This window comes from Anguilla rostrata, chromosome 11 (genome assembly GCF_018555375.3).
Source record: "Anguilla rostrata isolate EN2019 chromosome 11, ASM1855537v3, whole genome shotgun sequence".
Lineage (NCBI taxonomy): Eukaryota > Metazoa > Chordata > Actinopteri > Anguilliformes > Anguillidae > Anguilla > Anguilla rostrata.
Genome location: NC_057943.1, coordinates 35,029,786 through 35,049,061, shown reverse-complemented (window position 1 = coordinate 35,049,061; position 19,276 = coordinate 35,029,786). Strand labels below are relative to the sequence as shown.

At 46.6% G+C, this 19,276-nt stretch overlaps 1 protein-coding gene across 1 annotated transcript; it reads right to left on the bottom strand.

Moving 5' to 3' along the window:
- Positions 1–3,388: 3,388 nt before the first annotated feature.
- On the bottom strand, positions 3,389–17,582 carry senp1 (SUMO specific peptidase 1). Its single transcript, XM_064300277.1, has 18 exons — positions 16,929–17,582; positions 16,251–16,309; positions 15,543–15,742; positions 15,115–15,196; positions 14,195–14,396; positions 12,708–12,852; positions 12,318–12,436; positions 11,507–11,766; positions 10,345–10,408; positions 9,732–9,770; positions 9,053–9,137; positions 8,766–8,965; positions 8,242–8,347; positions 6,918–7,121; positions 6,548–6,627; positions 5,804–5,888; positions 5,123–5,218; positions 3,389–4,777 (listed from the first exon to the last, which is right to left on the bottom strand). Exons 1-18 carry the CDS (start codon positions 17,054–17,056, stop codon positions 4,715–4,717), a joined length of 2,217 nt encoding a protein of 738 aa, XP_064156347.1. The 5' UTR covers positions 17,057–17,582; the 3' UTR covers positions 3,389–4,714.
- Positions 17,583–19,276: the final 1,694 nt, after the last annotated feature.

Below are 19,276 nucleotides of genomic sequence, written 5' to 3'. Positions count from 1 at the left end.
CTCAGAAATTAATATAACAAATTTGGTTTAGAGGCAAAGCGGTAAAGAAACCTTTTTTTTAGGACCGAGCACCAACAATCTCTTGGTCAGTCCTTAGAATCTGTTTGAGACAGTAACAGGTCATATGTAAGCCATCTCTGCAGTTCGTAAACTGACCTGACCCAATCCAAGCCTCTGTCACTTCCCTTTAATGGAACTGTCCTGATTTTAGCTCTCAGACAAATATCCATGTTTGGGAGCATTAAAGGGAATGCTTTACTTAAATATGCAAATCGTGTCATTCTAATACATAGTTTTATTAGAAGGCAAAATAGGGTGTGGCAGAGAGTGTGCTATGATGTAGCCACGCCATCATGAAATATGAAAGCTGTTGTAATGAAAGATAAAAAAAAGAAGAACAATGCGGATGAAGTGCAGTACTCACACTCTGTACCCGTCTCTCTCCCTTTCTCCCTTCACTCGCTCGCTCACTCCATCTTTCTCTCTGAGGTTGTGTGTGTTTGTCTTTGTGGGTGTGAGTGTGTGTGGTTATGTGTGTGCAAGTGTGTGTGTGTGTGTGTTCCTTACCAAAGACTATGAAGCCAACCACCAGTCGGGAAGCTGTCAATCAAATTGTTTTTGTTGGAATATGACCAGGTTTCTTAATGTGTTGTTTTCTGTTTTTTCGCTATAATACACAATGTCCTCTGTGAATACCCCATGAATGGGTCCTCACATGGAACCCTCTTCCCAAAAAAATAGCTATTGTTCTTCCAACAGATTGTAGAACCTGAGGTTTTTCTGTCACTGGAGATTAGAAAGATGTATGTGCCACATTCACAAACAGGCAAAATTATTGTTCAGACGGTCAAACTGACCTGTTCCAACCAAACCAAAAAGAAAAACCACAATTATTGTACATGAGCAGGAAAATGTTAACTGCTAATTGCATTTAGGGACTCAATTTCCTCCTTTATATGATGTTAGGACCACTATCCCCCATAGCTGCCAAACATTAATAATTATAGAACCTGTTTCCAGTGCATCTTCAAAGAGAGATTGAATATACTTTAAAAAATGTGAAATGACCTATGGAAATGTTCACAAGATTCTGGAGGAAATAACCTCAGCCAATAGTAAGAACTCATCTTTAGAGGCGTCCAATCACAGGTCACAGTGAGGGTGGTTGAGTGCTCCGTCCTTGGGAGATGTTTAGGTTGGTGTTCGTCTCTCGTGTGTCCCCGATGTGGCCCTCTCGGATCCAGCCTCCCCTGATCTAGAGAAACAGCAGGTTCTCATTATCCTCGGTTCAGCCATGTTTGTATAGCTTTAAGGGTTTCTTTAACCGATTCAAATGTTTTGCTGCTACTTAAAAGGATGTGAAAATTAGTTTGTGATGTGCTTAGCTATACTGGTTGTTCAAAGCAAAGGAAGAGAAGGTGGAATATCTATGCAAAGAGACCAGAAGGAGAAAGGAGTTCAGGCAGCTTTAACTACTCAAATTCAAAAACAGAACAGACATTGTGTTTCTTGAGTGCTTTCCAGCAGTTACAAGCTCTTCCAACGCTCTGATTTTTGGATGTCAATCTAAACTGATTTTGAGATGAAGGCCATGAAAGTAGCTTTTTAAGTGGTTCGACCGTAGGTGTGGCTAATGCTCAAGGGAAAAATATCTTCTTGAAAGAACACCCTCACAAAGAGGTAGTATCCAGACTAAAAACAAAACACTTTCCACAAAAATCGTACTAATTTGAGTGGATTTGTCCAACAGGCCTTCCAAAAAAAAAAAAAAGTCATTCAGCCGTATAAATAGAATCAGTATATTTGGCTGGTGTTCAAGTCACTCTGTTAAAGGGCCGGAATCTCGGATCTCCAGTTCAAATGCATCACGTTTCTAGGAGTGAAATATGAATAAAGGTGGAGGCAAAGGCTTTATAGGAAGTAGCGTTCGTGGTGGCGTGCTTCTGCAGAGGAGTACCCGTAGAGGAAGAACGGGAGGGATAGTGTTGCTAATTCGTGGTCACATCGTTCCTCGGGTTTCACGGCAAAGCAGTAGAATAAAAAAAAAATCACACAACCGCCTCATCTCTCTCAATGCAGCCGTTTCAACTGTCCTTTCTTATTTATGCCAGAACTGTTTTTTTTTTTTGTACTAAGCTGTTAAATGATTGATTTGTTTTTTCCTTTTCTGTGCCATGAAATGTTTTCTTTGTTGCGCTTGTTTTGTTTTCATTCATGAAAGAAACTACTTTAAAAAAAAAAAGTTTTTATTTTGACTGAAATGATGTCATGTTTTCCTTTTTTTAATTAAAATCCTGTTTTTCACATTTGGCCCAGTGTGTTTTATTCCGGGATGGAACTCCGTGATCTATGCTTCATTCTATTATTTGACTGGAGATGTCAAAGAATGTTATATTTTGTTCCCCCTTGACAAAGGAAACCTGGCAACCAGGGAAGATACTTACCCACACGCTTGCAGTATAGGTCTACCCACAGAACATATCCAGGTCTCTCCTGCTTGTTGGGCACCACTGTGGCTAATTAGGCACACCCTGACTCCGGGACAAACCTGGCACTGGGACCACCTGGGTTTGGCACACTGCACAATGGGCTAAGTGCACGTGCAGTTTCGGTGATCACATGGCCACCGTAGTCTTATCATCTTGCTCTTAGCCGACAGGAGTGGAAGCTGGCAGGAGTGTCTGCTGTTGTAGCCCATCCGCTTCACTGTTCACGAGGGACTCGCCCGGCCGGCGAACAGCGGTTGAGGTCACAAGCCTCAAGAGAGCACACAGCTTCTCTTCGCCCCCCCCCCGCCAAATCGACGCTGGGGGTCGCAGCCATGGTAAATGCATAGGACATTGGGGCGACATAGCTCAGGAGGTAAGACCGATTGTCTGGCAGTCGGAGGGTTGCCGGTTTAAACCCCGCCCTGGGCATGTCGAAGTGTCCTTGAGCAAGACACCTAACCCCTAACTGCTCTGGCGAATGAGAGGCATCAATTGTAAAGCGCTTTGGACAAAAGCGCTATATAAATGCAGTCCATTTACCATTTACATTGAAAATTGGATCACGCTATCCGATATCCAAAAATTAATCCGGCGATAAAGCTTCATGACGGATCACAGCCTGCTTCCTCGAACCCTGTTCTCCACGACTCCTCCTCTTCCTCGGGGTGAAAGCTGGACGGCCTTAACGATGTGGCAGATCCGCATAACAACTGAACATGCTTTCGTGTGCTAGGGTATTAACTAGCTGATGAAGCAGAGCCTGTAGTGGAGGGGTGAGATGTGGGGGTTCATTGAGATGGACCCCCCAATTTAAGGTGTCGTCAAAACAAAAGGCATTCGATCACCGTGGCCTGGGACCCACAAAAACACACTCAAAAGAACTCATAACAGACACCACACAACGTCTTAAGGCATTTATTTCCACAAAAGGTTTTCTTTCTTTTTTTTAAACTAGATTTTAAAAAATGGATAATAAAAGATACAAAATGTATATTAAATACAAGTCTTCCAAGAAACGGTGTACTTAAGACGTACGTATATGTATTTATATATATATACAAAAGCTGCAAATTATCCTGCAAAAAACTTCTAGAAACAACCAAAAAGGGCCTGGATGCAACAATAAAATAAACATATTTATTCTCCAGCCCTCTTCTTGCCCTTAAAGTGGTGACACTGTACTGCAGGAGACAGCTGCCCAAAGCTGTCTGTCCGTCCTACAGATCAAATCCGATCTTCATAAACATCATATATTAGAGTTACTACTACTGTACTGTACTGTACTGGCGCCGAGGAGCGGAAATCCCGCCTCGCTCTTCAGAACCAACATTAAACAGCGAGGCTTTTACACTTACTCCTCAAGTAAAATTAGAGAACCGATTTCTGAAATAAGAAAAGAATCAGGGTAGGTCCACAACCCCCCCCCCCCAACCGCTGCTTTTCGCACGAGCGGGTTATCCGGCCTCAACGCTATAAAAAAATACACGTGTGCTTGTCCTACAAATTTTCTGAGAAATAACGATTTCTTTTCGATTTTAAAGAGCTTCGGAGTCGAACCGAGCCAGCTGCTGGAAACGTAATTCTGATCCTGAGAGTGACGGTTTCAGACGCCTGAAGCCAACGGCCAAGTTACGCCGTCGCACCAGAGGACATGCAGGTCCGGCCAGCCGGTGTTCGTCGCCCCCTTGAGGTCGGGAGGGGAAACCGCATGCATTCTGTACGACCGCTCTCACCACTAGGAAGGCTAACCATAAAAGGGGCCTGGCCTTAGAGGCTACAACGAGTAACACTTCCTGCACAGTTGGATTCACGAAACCCATTTTTCCATAACAAAAATATATATTTATGGTTGAGGCCCAAGGACGTGATTCAAGAATGGAGTGTGGGTAAAATCGCTGTCTGTAAACTGTACATTGTATAATTTACTCGTCATAGCAGGCCGATTCCGTAGTGGGCGGGGTCAAAGAGGCCCAGGGGGCCCCAGTGCAAAACTGGCAGTGTCTCAGATCTCCAGGGTGTGATGGCAGGGGCCCCATATGAAGGGGGCACCGGGTCATGGTGTCAGACTGCTTCCCTCCCCCCCCCATCTCTAACCCTCCCTGCTAGGAGGGGGATTGGCTGAGGGGTGCAAGTTAGTCGGAGATGGGGGCGGGAATGCGACCGGCTCCTCCCACTTCAATGTCAATTCAGCCAATTGCATTCGGTTCCGCAGCTGCTCTTGGAAATCACAAGAGTTTCCGATTGAGGATCTCCCACACCATTCGCCTCCGGAAATAGGGCATATGTTTCTGTGGAGAGGACAGGGACATTTACATCACTTAGAAAGGATTATGATATTATCATTATTATATTTATTATTATTATTCCTATTATTAAAATAATAATTAATTAATGAATTCAAAACCAATCGCAGCTGCATGCAGAAATTCCCAGGGTTCGAGCAGCTGTTACACTGGTCACGTTTTCCTGCTGATGGGATGGACCACTAAATAATAAGCTTTTAGAGCACTGTGCTGCATTAGTAATTTTAATAATCTTTTGTTTCTCTTCTTTTTTTAAAAAAATATGGAGTTCTATAGCTCCACCATGCGTTTTTTATTGGCTGCATTTCCAGTGCTACTGAGCATGCCCACCTGAGTGAATGTGATTGGTCGGTCTTTGGTGATGTATTCTGCGTATTTGCATGTGAACATGCCACAGTCGCTGCCGTTCATCTGCTGCGGGATCTCCTGCAAAGGACAGAAGGGAAAGAATTATTATGTTTAGATTAGACCTTCCTCAAACACACTTTTTACGCTCCTGACAACAGGACCTCAAACACACTTTTACACTCCTGACAACGGGACCTCAAACACACTTTTACACTCCTGACAACAGGACCTCAAACACACTTTTACACTCCTGACAACGGGACCTCAAACACACTTTTACACTCCTGACAACAGGACCTCAAACACACTTTTACACACCTGACAACAGGACCTCAAACACTTTTACACTCCTGACAACAGGACCTCAAACACACTTTTACACTCCTGACAACAGGACCTCAAACACACTTTTACACTCCTGACAACGGGACCTCAAACACACTTTTACACTCCTGACAACGGGACCTCAAACACACTTTTACACTCCTGACAAGGGGACCTCCAACACATTTTTCTGCTCTTTTCCCACCTCCCACTAACTTTCTGTGACAGAAGATAAACCCCTCTGGAAAATAATGTACCACTCAATGAGAAGGGATCTTTAGGTAAATGCAGCTATCTGAGGTCTACCAGAGTCTGAGGGGACAGAACAGCAATACCCACACTGCGCTTCATGCTTTGAAGGACCCAGTCAGAGGTGTCCAGCTGTTTGCCTTTTTTATCCTGACTTTCCTGTTCCAAGTACTTCCTAGAGAGAGAGAGAAAGAGAGAGATTCAAATGTTTTATATCCATAACCTGATAAAAGCTAACCTTACAGCAGCAATCTTCATTATCAATTCACTGAAAACAAGTAAATTAACAAAATACTATGCAAAAACAAACAACAAACCAGGAAAATGTGTTACCATATTCATCCTGGTTTATCATGAACTTCTCAATGAAACCTAATTATTTGAGCTCAGGAGATATGAGTCAGTATAAACAACAGCCCCCTAGTGGTCTACGATTTAGGCTACAGTTGTTCCTTCAGAAGTCAAAAGTATATCAGCAGAAAAACCTCAGCAACAAAGAAAACTGATTAAAGTAAGCACATTAGTCAGTACTGAATATCCATTGACTGAATAATGTAAACACATTAGTCAGTACTGAATATCCATTGATTGAATAATGTAAACACATTAGTCAGTACTGAATATCTGTTGATTGAATAATGTATGCACATTAGTCAGTATTGAATATCCAGTGATTTTTATAACTGTGGGGCCTGGCCTGCACTTATCTTTACAATCAGTGTGTCCGGGACAAACCCTGACGCCCATTGGCTGTCCCTGCAAGTGAAGAATTCCAATAGCCCCCCCCCCCCCCCCCCGCCCGCCCCACCCCCACTTCTCGCTGCAGACACTCACAACAATACCCTGCAGGCTTCGTCATTGCTGCCTCCCATAGAATCAAAGTACGTGACCCTCTTCTTCCTGAAGTCCACCACCTGAAACCACAGAAGAAGAAAACAGCTGTTCTTCAAGGGCTGCAATAGTTGGCCTTTAGCGATCAAACTAAGTTACTGCCTTAGCTTCAGAGTGACTGTGGAGTGAGTGAATAAGTGCGTATGAGAACAAACATAATCCTCCTCCTAATAATAAAAATACTAATTTCATTCAATGTGCTCAGCTCCATATTTACTCTGGATACTCAGTTTAAGCGCTTGCTCAAAGCTACAACAGACCCGCTGGGAACAGAACAGAACGGAACGGAACGGAAGGGACGCCGGGCACTCACGGAGAGGCACCAGTGCACCCCGAGGTGGACGGGCACCAGCAGGATGTCGGAGGCGAACACGTCCACCTTCTTGGTCCAGCGGCGGACGGCGGGGAAGCCGGCGCCGCGGAGCTTGGGGTAGAAGAAGGTGTTGAAGGTGTAGACGGACGGGAGGCCCGGCCGCTGGCTGCGCTCCACCAGCATGTTCATGTAGAAGTTGATCACCTGAGGGAAGGGGGAGGGGGAGGGAGGATATTAAACCGGCAATCCAGAAATGTATTCTTATTAAAACATTTGATACCTATACCTTTTCACGCTGGCATTGCTGCAGCTCTATCGACTCAGTGTGTTTTTCTCCTCTGTACCCTCCTCAGTCCCGCAAAGTATTCAAACGTGATGATGCGCACACAGGAACGTGCATGACGAGCGCAAAAGAGCAAGCGCCCAAAACCCAAAACGTCTTTAAAATGGGGTTCGATAAGTTGCTCTGAGGTCTGATAAGCTGCTCTGAGGTTTGGTATGTTGCTCTGGAGAGTTCTTAGTTGATAGTCTCTGAGGTCTGATAAGTTGCTCTGAGGTTTAGTATGTCGCTCTGAGGTCTGATAAGTTGCTCTGAGGTTTAGTATGTCGCTCTGAGGTCTGATAAGTTGCTCTGAGGTCTGATAAGTTGCTCTGAGGTCTGATAAGTTGCTCTGAGGTTTAGTATGTTGCTCTGAGGACTGATAAGTTGCTCTGAGGTCTGATAAGTTGCTCTGAGGTTTAGTACGTCGCTCAATATCACCACGTCAGACAACATTGTCTCTAGGCAGTCTTCTTTCACCAAATACATTGCTGTTAGATTATCTTCTAAGGAAATAAAGCACTCGATGTGCTCCCTCGAGTGGTCGCACTCTGGAGCCTTGGACCATTGGGTTCCATTACCCCTCCTCCCTCCCCCCTCCCATCTGTGCACTCTCTCTGAACCCCAATCTGCATCTTTTCAAATGGTGAATTGGGCGGAGACAGGCCACCTCTCGGTCTGTCCAGGCACAAACAAACAGCCGTTCTCACTCACTCAAAGACACGCTCATTCTGTGACACGCCACTGTGCGTGAGTATGTGTTGTCTCTTGTGAGTGAGCGTGAGTGAGTGAGTGAGTGAGCGTGAGTGAGTGAGCAAGCGAGTGTGCGTGAGTGAGCATATGAGTGAATGAGAGTGAGTGAGTGTGAGAGTTGAGGTGTGTGTGGGTTGTGTGTCCTTGGTGGTGTGGTGGTGTGTCCTGGGATGTCTGCTGCTATAGAGTGGTCACTATGATGGCTGAGCACTGCAGACACTATCATGAGCCAGAGGCCTTATACCGACGTACGGATGTCACTTTCGTGAGGGAGTCTGAACCCCTGCACGAGGCACACTCGTCCTGACAGGCACAACCACCTCCAGAGAGCCTGATACCACCTGCACAGGCCATCCACCTGACACAGAGAGAGCACTATATACCACCTGAGCACAGAGAGCACTAAATACCACCTGGGCACAGAGAGCACTATATACAGTACCACCTGAACACAGAGTTATCAATTGTGTGAACAGAGGCGGTGGTATAATTCACCTGAAAACACACAGTATGATAAGTCCCAGTGACAAAGACCAATAGATCACCCAAACGCACACATCATTCCATTCAACCTTTTCTGAAACCCCCCACCCAGGCGTCCAGGGCACCCCCATCACAAATTAAAAAAGGGTTATGTTCAAAAAAAAGGTTTTACATTTTGAAATACTTTCCCAAATCTACTAATAGTCATTGCACATCTGGCCAGGGACCCCCCAGAGCAAAGGCCAGGGTTTGCATTCCCGCAGCCCATTGGACGGAGGGTTTCAGACGCTCACAGAAGGACACAGGTGCAGGAGAAAGGGCCTCCCCGCCGTAGCGCGGCGCGCTCTACCTCTGTGAGCTCGGGGAACTCCGGCTCCTCCGGGGCGGCTTTGATCTCCGCGACGACGGGCGCCAGGGGAACCTCCTTCTCTAGGGGGACGCGAACCTGCAGCTCCACGCCGCCCCGGCCCACGTGGCCTTCCTCGGAGAGGCGCTGGGGAGGAAGAGGAAGGGGAGCGTGAGGGGGGAGCGCGCTGCCGTCGGCGCCGGGCCCGAGCGGAGGCGGGGAGAGCAGCCGTACCTGTCTGAACAGCCGCGTGGTGAGGGCCTCCTGCTCCTCGATCAGCCTCCGCCTCTCGCGAGCGCGCGAATCATACAGACTGGTGCTGCGGAGGGAGGGAGATGCGTGAGAGGGGCACTGCGACTGCAGCGTGATTAGTACAGTGTGATTAGTGCACTGGGACTGGTGCAGCGTGATTAGTGTGATTAGTGCAGTGTGATTAGTGCACTGGAACTGGTGCAGCGTGATTAGTGCAGTGTGACTAGTGCACTGGGACTGGTGTAGTGTGATTAGTGCAGTGTGACTAGTGTAGTGTGATTAGTGCACTGGGACTGGTGCAGCATGATTAGAGTAGTGTGATTAGTGCACTGCGACTGTTGCAGTGTGATTAGTGTAGTGTGATTAGTGCAGTGTGATTAGTGCACTGGGACTGGTGCAGCATGATTAGTGTAGTGTGATTAGTGCAGTGTGACTAGTGTAGTGTGATTAGTGCAGTGTGAATATTGTAGTGTTATTAGTGCAATGTGATTACTGTAATGTGATTAGTGCAGTTGGATTACTGTAGTGTGATTAGTGCAGTGGGATTACTGTAGTGTGATTAGTACAGTGCGATTACTGAAGTGTGATTATTGTGCAGTGATACGTGCAGTATGATAAGTGCAGTGTGGTAAGTGCAGTGCGTTTAATCGGAGTAACTCACAGTTCTTTGATCCACAACTCGGCATGGAAACATGGAACACTGCAGAGAGAACATAATAGGTGAGCAGTGTACAGGTGAGAGAGGAACAGGAGAACAGGTGAGCAGTGTACAGGTGAGAGAGGAACAGGAGAACAGGTGAGCAGTGTACAGGTGAGAGAGGAACAGGTGAGCAGTGTACAGGTGAGAGAGGAACAGGAGAACAGGTGAGCAGTGTACAGGTGAGAGAGCAACAGGAGGACAGGTGAGCAGTGTACAGGAGAGAGGGGAACAGGAGAACAGGTGAGCAGTGTAAAGGTGAGAGGGAACAGGAGACAGGTGAGCAGTGTACAGGTGAGAGAGGAACAGGAGACAGGTGAGCAGTGTACAGGTGAGAGGGGAACAGGAGAACAGGTGAGCAGTGTACAGGTGAGAGTGGAACAGGAGAACAGGTGAGCAGTGTACAGGTGAGAGAGGAACAGGAGGACAGGTGAGCAGTGTACAGGTGAGAGAGGAACAGGAGAACAGGTGAGACAGGGGAACAGAAAAGCAGAAGAGGTGTGGGGGAACAGGTGAACAGGAGTAAAGGGTTCCAGGGGGACAGGTATGACGGGAACACACTCACTACATCACTTACCTAGAGGCATCTTGCTTCTTCCCCGGCTGCTCCTTCACAAAAATCAGCGAGTCTCCGTTTGGATCTGCAGCACAGGAAGAAAAACATCTTTTCAAAATCAGCCAATCGCATGTCCCCTGCATGGGGCCTTATTTACCCACGATGCTATGGGAGACATGCTTTTGCTTTCAGTGAACTTTTCCTCTTCATTTCCCCAACTTCCGCTTTAGTTGGGAATACTCAATCCAAATGCTCCCAATCACGCACACTCAGGAATGAGTGAAGTTACAGCTACAGTAGGCAAGCCAACCTTCTCAAGAGCTGCAAATCACAACACCCACTGACCCAGCCCACAGAGAAAGAGACACCCCCCCCCCCCGCCCCCACCCCCGCCCACCCCCATCCACAGTCAATGCTCCTATGTTCATTCTAGAGAGCGAGCTCAATCAAATTTTCTTTTCTTCTTTTTGGCATTAGATAGCACCGGCGATGCAGGTGATTACACGCTGGATCTATTGTTGAAACCCTTTCTTTCTCTACGCATCTAGCTATGTGCAGCCCACTGTCATGTGAACGCACAAGGTCAATCTCACTGTTGACTGGTTCACAAATGTGAACCGGCCTATCTGATTGGTTCATGTTGCGAACCGGTGCGAATGTGAGTCCATCCCAAGGGCATATGGCACAGGGAGGAACCCCCCATATTTACCCTTCTGTAACTGATGACAGATCCATACTGGCCTGTACTACAGACCCAATAAATTCTTCTAGGCTTCAAAAACATTCTGGGCTTCTAGAACATTCTGGGCACTTTTCTGTGTTTACAAGGAACTTCCTTGAGTAAAAAGGAAAGGTCTCCCACCCGAGACCATTAAAAATAAATAAATAAATAAATAAATAAATAAATAAATAAATAAATAAATAAATAAATAAATAAATAAATAAATAAATAAAAAAAATTACTGAGATCCTTGTGGAAGCCTAAAACAACTGAAAAACATGGCATTCACTCACTAAACCACCTTTAATATTCTATATTTAAATAAAAATACATTTCACATCTTTAACATTTTCCATTTAAACGTCAACTTTCAAACAACCCTTAATAAGCTGCAATTAAACGTCCATAACCGCCAAACCACCGTTAATACTCATTAGCATTTGAACGCAGTTAGATGCTGACCTGAGGACAGGGCATTGTGGGAGCAGTCGCCCTGCTGGGCGGGGCTGGCTGCAGGTTCGGGGGGCTCTGCCGGCGCTGTGCCGGGGCCGGGGCTGGAGACGGGGGTCTCGGCCCCGCCCGACCCATCCCTGGGGCTGGGGAGCGCGCTGGAGCCCAGGCTGGACTCGGGGCGGGGGCTGGAGGGGGCGCTGGCACCCTCGGAGGACCCGGCCGGGTGGGCGCTCTGGAGCAGCCGACGACTGGAGCTCAGGAAGCTGGTGCTGAGAGAGGGAGGGAGAGGGAGAGGGAGAGAGGGAACAAGGGGGAGGGAGAGAGGGAGAGGGAGGGAGAGGGGGAACGAGGGACGGAGAGAGGGAGGAGGAAGGGGGAGAGAGGGACAGACAGGAAGAAGGGAGGGAGAGGGGAACGAGACAGGAAGAGAGGGAGGGGAAGAGGGAGCGGAAGGAAGACGGGGGGAGAGGGGGAACGAGGGACAGGTAGAGAGGGAGGGAGAGTGGGAACGAGACACAGGAAGACAGGGAGGGAGAGGGGGAACGAGGGACAGGAAGAGAGGGAGGGAGAGGGGGAGGGAGAGTGGGAGGGAGACACAGGAAGACAGGGAAGGAGAGGGGGAATGAGGGACAGGAAGAGAGGGAGAAAGAGGGAGAGAGGGAGGGAGGGAGAGAGATAGACACACATAAATACGTACATATATTTACACATATGCGTGTGTACGAGAATACACCCATATGAGTAAAATGTGTAAAAGTATAAAACAGCGCGTCTTATTTGCCTGGTCCAGCACACAAGCCTGGGTTTACATGGTACTCACAGGTCTCTGTGGGAGCGCAGGCCAGTGCAGGACGTCCCGTCCCGGAACAGGGCAGACTGACCCTCCGACACCATGGTCAGCAGCTGCCTGTACACCTCCTTCTCCTCCATCTGCACCGACTGGACGGGACGGGCACAAACACACAGGTGTAGAAAAAGGCACACACGTACACGCGCACAAACACACGCATTAACATAGCACGTATACACCGGCAAACAAGGCACAAGCACACACAAGAGGGCTGAGCGGCAGTTGCACATCCACACCAGTCCCTTGACAATGCAGACTCAGGTGTAGTGATGGCGATAGTGCTCATGTGCAGTGTGAGCGTAGGGCAGGTGTAGTGATGGTGTAGTGCGAGTGTAGGCGGGTGTACACCGCAGGGCTGACCTCCTGAGCTGTGCAGTGGGCCCTCCTGCGCCGGAGGCGGGCTGAGCTGGAGTGGGAGGGGCTCTGCACCACACGGATGGGGAAGGTCTTCTCGTACATGCTGGTGAAGGGGCTGCCTGCGCTGCCCCCGGTGGAGGCCGGGGAACTGCAGCCAGACAAGGGGGATTATTTCCACATTCAGGCACAGCAAATGAGATGAAACCAAGTGGAGCAGCTCCTAAGTAGTAGAGCCAACATGGTGGCCTTTCAAGACAACCACAACTAAACACATAAGCCAATTACAATTAAACACACAGGCACACATTCAAACCTGGAGCTAGTGTTATTGGTGTACTTTTTAAAGTGTTTACAATTCTATACATTCTATACAATTTTAAAGGCCAGTTCAGATCAAGAATTTGTGACACGACGAGTTCTAACAGGTAACTCCGCACAACTCATGGTTTGCAAGATTCTAAACGAACCTGTTCACACCAAAGCGACCAGATGAGACGTTGCTACGGTTACCATAGCATTTCTATCCTCCTCCTCGTTTGGTTACTCGTAACTCGTACGGCAAATGTCTCTAATATCCCCGCGTGCATCTCTCACCTGACCCCACCTGCTCCAAAGTTCTCCCGGTCAAAAATGACCACAAAACTACCGCGCAGTGCCACTGCGTGTGGCACACGCCCGTTACGCACGGCACATTTCGCAAAATAAAAGTTCCACCTCCACGGCATTGCAAAGCGCTCTTAATCTTGCTGAGAAGGATGTGCGAGCCAAACGGTGGGGCAGTCTGCCGAGCTGCGATTGGCTGAGAGACAACAGCGAGCACGGCGTGCACCGTTCTCATCAACACGACGATGGTCGGTCGCACGGAAGCGAGAGAGTCAAATGAGATCATTAAAGCTCTTAAAATAAGAAGTGATGGGGTCCTCAAGGGCCTATCGGCTGCAGTCGCCAGTGCCCAAGACCTGCCCACAATCGTAACAGAACCGGCCCGTGCCCAAGAAACGGGTCGGTGTACCAGAGCCTGACCCAGATCAGGCACTGTACGCTCTCTTACGCTGCAGGTTCACAGCCTCCGTGAAACGGACGTGATGTTTGCACACAAATACGGAGGAAAGCAGGACGCGTACTGGCAGAGAGGACGACGAGTGACAGAAAGACACACACAACACAAGATCGGGACTTGTGACTGAAAGGTCGCAGGTTCGATTCCCGGGGAGGACACTGCCGTTGTACCCTTGAGCAAGGTACTTAACCTGCATTGCTTCAGTATATATCCAGCTGTATAAATGGATGCAATAAAAAAGTTGTGTAAATCTCATTGGATTAGACCCTCTAACCCTGCTAAATGCCTGTAATGTAATGTAATGGAGGATCTTGCGTTGGGAGGTGTCTGGATTTACCAGCAGGTGGCTATGCAGGAATGGCTTTTCCCAGACTTCCCGGGACGCTTGGGTAACATTACCCGGGATTTCACGGGGGGGGCGGGGACTGACCTGGGCGAGCGCCGCGGCGTCAAGTTGAGGGTCCTGCCCAGGCGGGGGGAGGGGCACGGTCTGGGCGCGAGGGCGGGGGGCAGCGTCGCCGAGTGCCCGTTGGTTTTGGGCGCCTCCCCCCGCGGGACGTCCGCGTAGGAGGGTCGCCCGAAGGCCCGCGTTCCCAGGGCGGGCCTGTCCATCCTCAGGGGCTCTGCGTGAACTGGGGGGGGGGGGGGCAGAGAGAATTAGGTAACACCCCCACATACAACCAGGACACAAACATTACACAATGGGGATTCCCCATTACAGTGGCGACCTATGTCTCTGATGCACAGCTTCCCAAGCCTTTTCTGTCAGGCGCCCCCCTTGGGAAATTCTGTAACAACATTGGACAGAAATTACTTTTTGTTCCAATGAACTTTTCCCCTCCCGCTTGAACCCTGACAGGGAATATCCAGTAAAACATGTACCCACTACTGTACGTGCAAACTGTCTACAGTAAGGCATCACATACTTAGCACTTTAAACAATAACTTGGTTGACAAATTCAGTCTGAATCGGAGGCCCTTGTGTGGTGTTGTGGCTATGCGTTATGTAACCTCCATCGCTGGTGCAATGATGTAGCCCGAGAGAAATGCGACTAATTGCAGCACAGCAATTAGTTTCAAAATTTAATGAGGCCGTGTCATTCATTGCACCAGCTACAGGTTCACATGCACACACAAACACAACACAGTATCAACTTTAAGAACAATGGGTTATAAATGCCAAAAGTGCCAAAATAACAGTGTGCAGCAAAAAAAAGGTTTAAATTTACTTTAAAACAAGAGAGGCACATTCATGAAATTATGGAGATAGTTTTCATGGAAAATTTCCCTCCCAAATTGCTCTACTACAAACTGTTAAACAGGAAGTGAGGAGAAGCCATTAGGCCTGACCTGATTTGCAGCTTTTCCATGTCAGGGTACTGGAGGGCATGATGAAAGTCTCCCTGAGCGAACCAGGTGTCCCCATCTGGAACTGAAGGCAGAAAAGAGAGGGAAACATTTACACCACTTCCAGGCTCAATGGCAGAGCGCCCCCAACTGGATGCTATCGGTATATATATTTAACATCTGTATTTCGGTTCGTGTTTAGCATAGTCAATTTTCATCCGTGCTTTAGCGATGTTGCGTGTAGCACCGAGCGGTCTGGGAATGCTGCTAGGCAGGTCTGCCACTGCTTGGGTGGATGTTCCCTCGCAGTGTAAGTGGCTCTGGATTAGCGTGTGCTAAAAGAACACAATGTCTCACACGCTAATGGGTTCAGTGCAAGCAGAACCCCAGTGTCAGCCCCAGAGACAGGGCAGCCCCGGTGGTTCCCGTACCTCAGTCTCCGCCCACGAGGGCGTGGCAGGACGGGACGCGGGCGAGGCCTCCGGAGGGGGCGCCAGGGGTGGGGGGCCAGGCGAGGCGGGCAGGATGTTGCTGAGGGAGGGGCCCACGCTGCTCTTCACCCACGAAGCCACGCTGGAGCCCTGGGTCTTCACACCTTTAGCAGCAATCTTTACGGTGTCTATCCAGTCTCCTGTCCGAAAGAATGGGAGATCACTTATTATCAACGTTACGCTCATGAATATTGTCAATACTTTATTAATGACCGTGGTCCTTGTAATCAAAGTGGAAAACCTGGGTGTATAAACTTATCAGTTTCATACACCAATCCCTCATTAATAGCACTAGAGCAGCGAATATTTGGCCAAGTGCCTTTTTAAAACTGTCCCTCATTGAATATGATTTATGTTTTAGGGGTATGCAGTAACCTGTTATACCCACAGAACAGACACTTGTGTTCTGGGGGTATAAACTAGTCGTACAGTTACCACAAATGTGTACTCTGTCGATCACGTCTGTCTCGTTTGTATCTTGCACAGCGCACAGACAATATCTGCGGGTTAGCTAAACCAAGCGACAAGCCTGGGGAAAACATTCATACTTTGATTAACAACTAAATTATCATATGCAAACCACCATGCAATTTTACCCAAAGTTAGTTGCACTTTCGCTCTGAACCAAATGAAGACGTCTCGGCTTACCCATTCTGAATTTCTTCACCACTGCGTCTTCTTGATTGACAGCCTCCCCGTCTTCCACACTTTTCAGCAAACGGACAAATTCGAGATTAACAATAAATCCGTACAGTCGCGTGTTCATAGGATTGTGGCAAGATTTAGCAGCAGCGTACATAGCAGAATGCTATTGAAACTAGACACCATTAGTGGCGAATAGTAGTTTAAACTCATTTGTTTTAAGGTAATGTTAGCAAGCAAACTGCATCTAGTCTGTGAAAAAACTACCAACCTAATGCAAGTCTGTTAACCCAATTTAACATGTCTTGTAATATCGCACTAGAAAGCGCCCAGCTACACTGACTAACTTTGTAATTCAGCGTAACCTAGCAAGTAAGCTCACGTAGCTCATTTATATACTTAGCCAGAGATTTCAGTAGTTAAAGTCAGCAAACGTTCCGTCTATATACACGTTCTATACTCATTAGCTAAAGAATACGCGATCATCATCAAGCTGGCAAACTAACGGAGTTCTCAGTCAACTCAGAATGACTGACACGATAACATTAGCGTTTAACGATAACGTTAGTGTTTCACAAGCACGGCTAAGGTAGCCGGCATCTAACCACCCAGTACATTACTGCTATGGTTAGAAGACCAAGTAGTTACAAGAATTATTACTTTTTACATCACCTAAGCACTTACCAATTGATCTGTCTTTTTCTCCTGTTCTGTCCATCTTGCTGGACTCCCTCTCCCTGGTCGTTCGCAGGCGCTCCGTTCCGGAGGCTGGCAATCCCCGTTCCGATCCATTCGTACAGTTTATTAAACATGTTTTCGTGGCGTCAAAAAGTACCTCAACACCAATTACCGTCGCTGAGAAAGGTGCAAAAGTTGCTGGTGACGCAAATAAAACAAATGCTAGTTAACGTTATTCTGCCAACGCAGTCCAATGCTCTGGCTAACGTTGCGCATTCGCATAACCAAATTCCGTGTAGCCGGCTAGCCACTTAGCTAGCCGAGTAGCTACGTTAAGTAAAGAGCGAGATCAATTTGGATTCTCCAGTAGTTTTAGCTAGGCTAAGCTAACTAACGCTAGCTAGCCAAGCTAGCTAACGTTGAGCTAGGCGAACACAACGAAGAGCTCTCCAGATATTATCTTTATACTGACGGTTAATTGACTTGGTTTAACTGAACTTTCTAACTGTATTTTCGTCTTCGACTATCTTTACCGGGGTTCTCACCTCATGAAATCCCTCTCAAAACAATGTGAATTCGAAAAAACGCTGCAAAGAAACAGAAACGATAATCTCTCCCGCTTCTTCCTCATTCAAAACCACAACATGGCCGAAGCACACGTATAAGCAAGAGGCGTTTTCATTGGACTCCGTCGATCAAAGGACTCCAGTGTGTTGCTTCATGATTGGCTGGCCTCCGTTTGTCGCTGAATTTGGGCCATGTTTTTACACTGTAAGTGCAACATGCAAAAGGGGCATGTGATGAAAAAGGGCAAGTGGAAGAGCTTCTAGCTCTTATTTTGGTTTCTGATTGGATAGTGTCTGCGCGGTCCTCTTGATTTCGCACCATAGTCACGTTCTGGAAATAACATCAACCACAAAAAATGATTTTACAAAATTCTATTCACTCAAGCTTTGTGGTCTTCTTGAGCAAGCCTTAAGGCTGTTTATTTATGAGAATAATTGCAATCAGGGATTATGAATTCAATCGTGACTCTTAACCACCTCTTCTGATCGAAGATCACCTGGTGATGGAAACTAAAGAAATTAATAGTTTTCTAAACATAGTCAAGCTTAAATGTAAGGAACTTTCACCATGTCTTCTCAATGTTTATATGATTTAAATTTCCTTCCAACAAACAGTGTGGTCACAATATTGACTCTAGCATAAAATGTCAGACATTACGGATTGCCCCAGCATGTGGGGGCAAATGTAACATCATCATGAAATTGTTGAAATAACATTAAATACATCATCCCCATAATTAATGACAACACTTAGTCTTAAAACAGTAATTTCAGCCTTACTGTGCAATTAATTAAAGCAAATTTTTCCATATCAATTTATTAGTAATGTTGAAACAAGCTTTTTTTTTTTAGGAGTTTAACCTGTTATAAAACATTTTTTTAAATATTGGCCATTAAAAACTTTCAAAGTATTTTTTATGTGTCAAACATAGTTTTTAAATGGGTGGAGAACATTGTTCCCAGTATGTTCCCAGTAAAGGTGTAGTATTTTCTGTAAGTTTGGAGAAATGCACAAGAACGCTAGATTTTGAAAAATAATCGGGCCGGCAAAGAGGGAATCAATGCATAATGAGAATCACATCTCTCTTATTTCTGACTGGTGAAATTTTAGGTGTTACAATTGCCCCCAGTCTCCCCTAGGGTACTTTTTACTGGTAAATGTGGTAAATTTCTACTAATACTAAGCCAAAACTAATAAGGTGGGTTGCCGTTATTGCAACAAATGAATATGAACAGAAAAGGTACGTGGGTAGTATTTGGCAACAAGAAGATCCCATCAGATAGTTTTTTTAAATGTTCAGATGTGTTTCTACTGTCGTCTGCGGGCTTTACTCTAAATTTCCAGTGAACATCTTCCTAGTTCGAGCCTCTCCGCCCAGTATCCAATGTGATAAACTTTTAAACTCATTAAAACGTGAAGTAGCCAAGTAGTCCGATTATAGGCAAATTCGAATTATTTGAAAAAAAATATTTTTTTGCCCAAAATACGCTTATTGGAAAAAATCTTTTGCTACTATTTCAGTTCTAGCGTATGTTTTGATTGGACCATCCAGTTTTCTGTACAATGCAGGACATTTTAATAATATTTACAGACGTTTTTGACGACCTGCCATTTTACAATTGCTGGTATCAGGCATTCACCATTTTTGGTCTACTCTAAAGCAAGAAATTATGCTTCAGGAAACCCCAAAAAGTAATGTTTGTGATGTTTTCAGAGGTTGTTCATATAAACTGATTACTTTTATAGTGTTTATTCGCACAAATATATTTTTTTTTCAGAAAATGAGA